General features: G+C 61.2%; 1 protein-coding gene across 1 annotated transcript in view; it reads left to right on the top strand.

Annotated features, from left to right (window-relative positions):
- LOC103804418 (signal transducer and activator of transcription 5B-like) overlaps positions 1 to 2,919 on the top strand; it is a gene marked incomplete at both ends in the record, with an annotated part of 3,950 nt that extends 1,031 nt beyond the window's left edge. The window contains 10 exon segments of the mRNA XM_009077032.1: positions 1 to 94; positions 212 to 299; positions 399 to 521; positions 674 to 766; positions 888 to 1,094; positions 1,293 to 1,387; positions 1,454 to 1,584; positions 2,256 to 2,411; positions 2,577 to 2,628; positions 2,856 to 2,919. The exon segment at positions 1 to 94 is cut by the window's left edge and continues 25 nt beyond it. Of these exon segments, the coding sequence (XP_009075280.1) occupies positions 1 to 94; positions 212 to 299; positions 399 to 521; positions 674 to 766; positions 888 to 1,094; positions 1,293 to 1,387; positions 1,454 to 1,584; positions 2,256 to 2,411; positions 2,577 to 2,628; positions 2,856 to 2,919 (1,103 nt within the window).
- Between the last annotated feature and the right edge of the window lie 3 nt (positions 2,920 to 2,922).

The raw sequence follows: 2,922 nt of genomic DNA, 5'->3' as shown, positions 1-2,922 counted from the left end.
AGCTGAACGTACACATGAACCCCCCCCAGGTGAAGGCCACCATCATCAGCGAGCAGCAAGCCAAGGCCCTGCTGAAGAACGAGAGCACGCGCAAGTAATGCCGGGGGCTAGGGCTGTGTGGTGGGGGCTGAGGCTGCCAAGGCAGTGGGGAGCAGGGCTCACACGGCTCCCAGCCCTGTTGGTCCCCTGACCCTGTGCATTCCCACGGCAGCGAGAGCAGTGGGGAGATCCTCAACAACTGCTGTGTGATGGAGTATCACCAGGCAACCGGGACGCTCAGCGCCCACTTCCGCAACATGGTGAGTGCCCTTGGCTCCCTCTCTTGTCCCCTTGTGTCCCCTGTGTTCATCCTGGTGTCCCCATCTGTTCCCCTGTGCTCATCCCTTGTGTCCCTGCAGTCTCTGAAGCGGATCAAGCGCTCAGATCGCCGTGGAGCTGAGTCAGTGACAGAGGAGAAGTTCACCATCCTCTTTGAGTCGCAGTTTAGTGTTGGTGGCAATGAGCTGGTCTTCCAGGTGAAGGTAAAGCCACCAGCTGTGTCTCCTCTGCAGGCCCTAAGTGAGCCATGGGTATCATGCCCACAGATGTGGAGCTGGGCTTGGGCCATGAGGTGCCCACAGGCAATGCTCCCATGATGTCCCACAGCCCATTCTGGTCTCCTTCCTCCTGGCAGACATTGTCTCTCCCTGTGGTGGTGATTGTGCATGGGAGCCAGGACAACAATGCCACAGCCACTGTGCTCTGGGACAATGCCTTTGCTGAGCCTGTGAGTGCCAATGCCATGGGGGGCAGGACAGGCGAGCTGTGGGAGTTGGGCTCAGGCTCCTGGCAGGACATGCCTGAGGCAGCAGACAGAGCTCGTTGCTGACCCTACCCTCTGCCCCCAGGGCCGTGTGCCCTTCGCTGTGCCCGACAAGGTGCAGTGGCCGCAGCTCTGTGAGGCACTCAACATGAAGTTCAAGGCAGAGGTGCAGAGCAGCCGTGGGCTGACCAAGGAGAACCTGGTGTTCCTGGCACAGAAGCTCTTCAACAGCACCAGCTCCCACCTGGAGGACTACAGCAGCACCACGGTGTCCTGGTCCCAGTTCAACCGGGTGAGCAGCCTGGGCTCTGTGCAGGAGAGCTGTGGAGCACCCCCAGCGCTCGTGCTGGGGTGCTGGGTGTGGCATGTCAACTTGGCGGTCCTGCAGTCCATGTCCCTGGGCCTCTGCTGCAGTGCCCAATGCCTGTGCTGTGTAACAGCAGCTCCGAGGCTGGCAGCAGGAGTGCTCATTTTCTGGGGATTTCCACAGGAAAACCTGCCCGGGAGGAATTACACCTTCTGGCAGTGGTTCGATGGGGTCATGGAGGTGCTGAAGAAGCATCTGAAGCCGCACTGGAACGACGGGTAAGAGCCGTCCTGCCCCACGCTGCCCGGCCCGAGCCCTCTGCCCTGACACTCTGCTCTGCCTAGGGCCATCCTGGGCTTCGTCAACAAGCAGCAGGCACACGACCTGCTCATCAACAAGCCTGACGGGACCTTCCTCCTGCGCTTCAGCGACTCAGAAATTGGCGGCATCACCATCGCCTGGAAGTTTGACTCCTGTGAGTGTGTGCTGGGCACTGGCACCCCTGGACCAAGTGTCCCTGGCCCCAGCCCAGGGCTTGGCCATCTCATGCTTACTGGGTATCAGCACCGCTGCGGTGGGCATGCTGGAGCCGTCCTTGGGCAAGGGGCGAGCGTGGGATGCCTTGGCTGCCCTTTGAGGAGCAGCACTGCCCTTGCTCACTGCAGCTGTGGCCATGCTGGGCCTGAGTGCTGGTGGCAGCAGGGAGGGAGGACCAGTCTGAACCCCCCAGCCCAGCATGGGGAACTGATATGGACTATGTGAAATCCAGTGACTCCATGGTACTCCCCAAGGCAGGTTTTTGCAGAGGTGGCCTGACCCTGTGCACGAGTCTGCTCATTGCTGTTCTCCATGAGAGCATCCTTTGGAGGGTTGTGTGGCTGAGGAGCACTGTGGAATCCCACAGAGCTTCTGTGGCCAGGGACCTGCCCCCTGGATGAGGCCAGACCTGCCTTGGGTTCTCTGTGCCTCCTGCCTTATCCCATTTTCTCGTGACCTGTTCTTTGTCCTTGACTGTTGCCAGGGGAGGGATGCGGCATGGGACACGCCATTTGCTGCTTGATGTGACCTTGGTGCCCACGTCCAGAGTGGGGCCGGGAGCCACCACCAGCTCTGGGCGTGCCCACAGTCCTCACTCTTGTCTTGCAGCCGAGAGGATGTTCTGGAACCTGATGCCTTTCACCACCAGGGACTTCTCCATCCGCTCCCTGGCTGACCGCCTTGGGGACCTCAGTTACCTCATTTATGTGTTCCCCGACCGCCCCAAGGACGAGGTGTTCTCCAAGTACTACACGCCGGTTCTCTGTGAGTCCACGCCAGGTAGCGCTGCCCCTTCACCCCACGTGTGTCCCCTCCTTCATGCGTCCAGGCAGGACGGAGCCGGGGCTCCCAGCATCCCCACGCCCCAGGGCCGCACCACAGGGGCTCTGCAGCTGGCTCGGGGTCTCAGTGCTGCCTCCTTCCCTCTAGCTAAAGCCGTGGATGGATACGTGAAGCCACAAATCAAGCAAGTGGTGCCAGAGTAAGTGCGACCCCGAAGGCAGATCCTGGGTGCTGGGAGTGTCGCCATTGAGCTGGCGGGGGTGGCTGGCAGCCCAGGGCACCGTGGAGCTCGGGTCTCACGCTGCCCATGGCCACGTTGGTGCTGAGCCTTGCGAGATGCCTTTGGAGCGGTTGGAAATTCCCAGAGCATGACTTAAGGGCACCCCTCCTGTCCTGCACCAGCGCTCATGAGACCTGTCCCCACAGGTTTGTCAACCCATCAGGCGATTCTGCCCCTGGAGGGGCCACCTACATGGACCAGGCGCCCTCGCCG

Source organism: Acanthisitta chloris, unplaced genomic scaffold (assembly GCF_000695815.1).
Source record: "Acanthisitta chloris isolate BGI_N310 unplaced genomic scaffold, ASM69581v1 scaffold12306, whole genome shotgun sequence".
Taxonomy (NCBI): domain Eukaryota; kingdom Metazoa; phylum Chordata; class Aves; order Passeriformes; family Acanthisittidae; genus Acanthisitta; species Acanthisitta chloris.
This window is presented reverse-complemented; position numbering and strand designations above follow the sequence as displayed.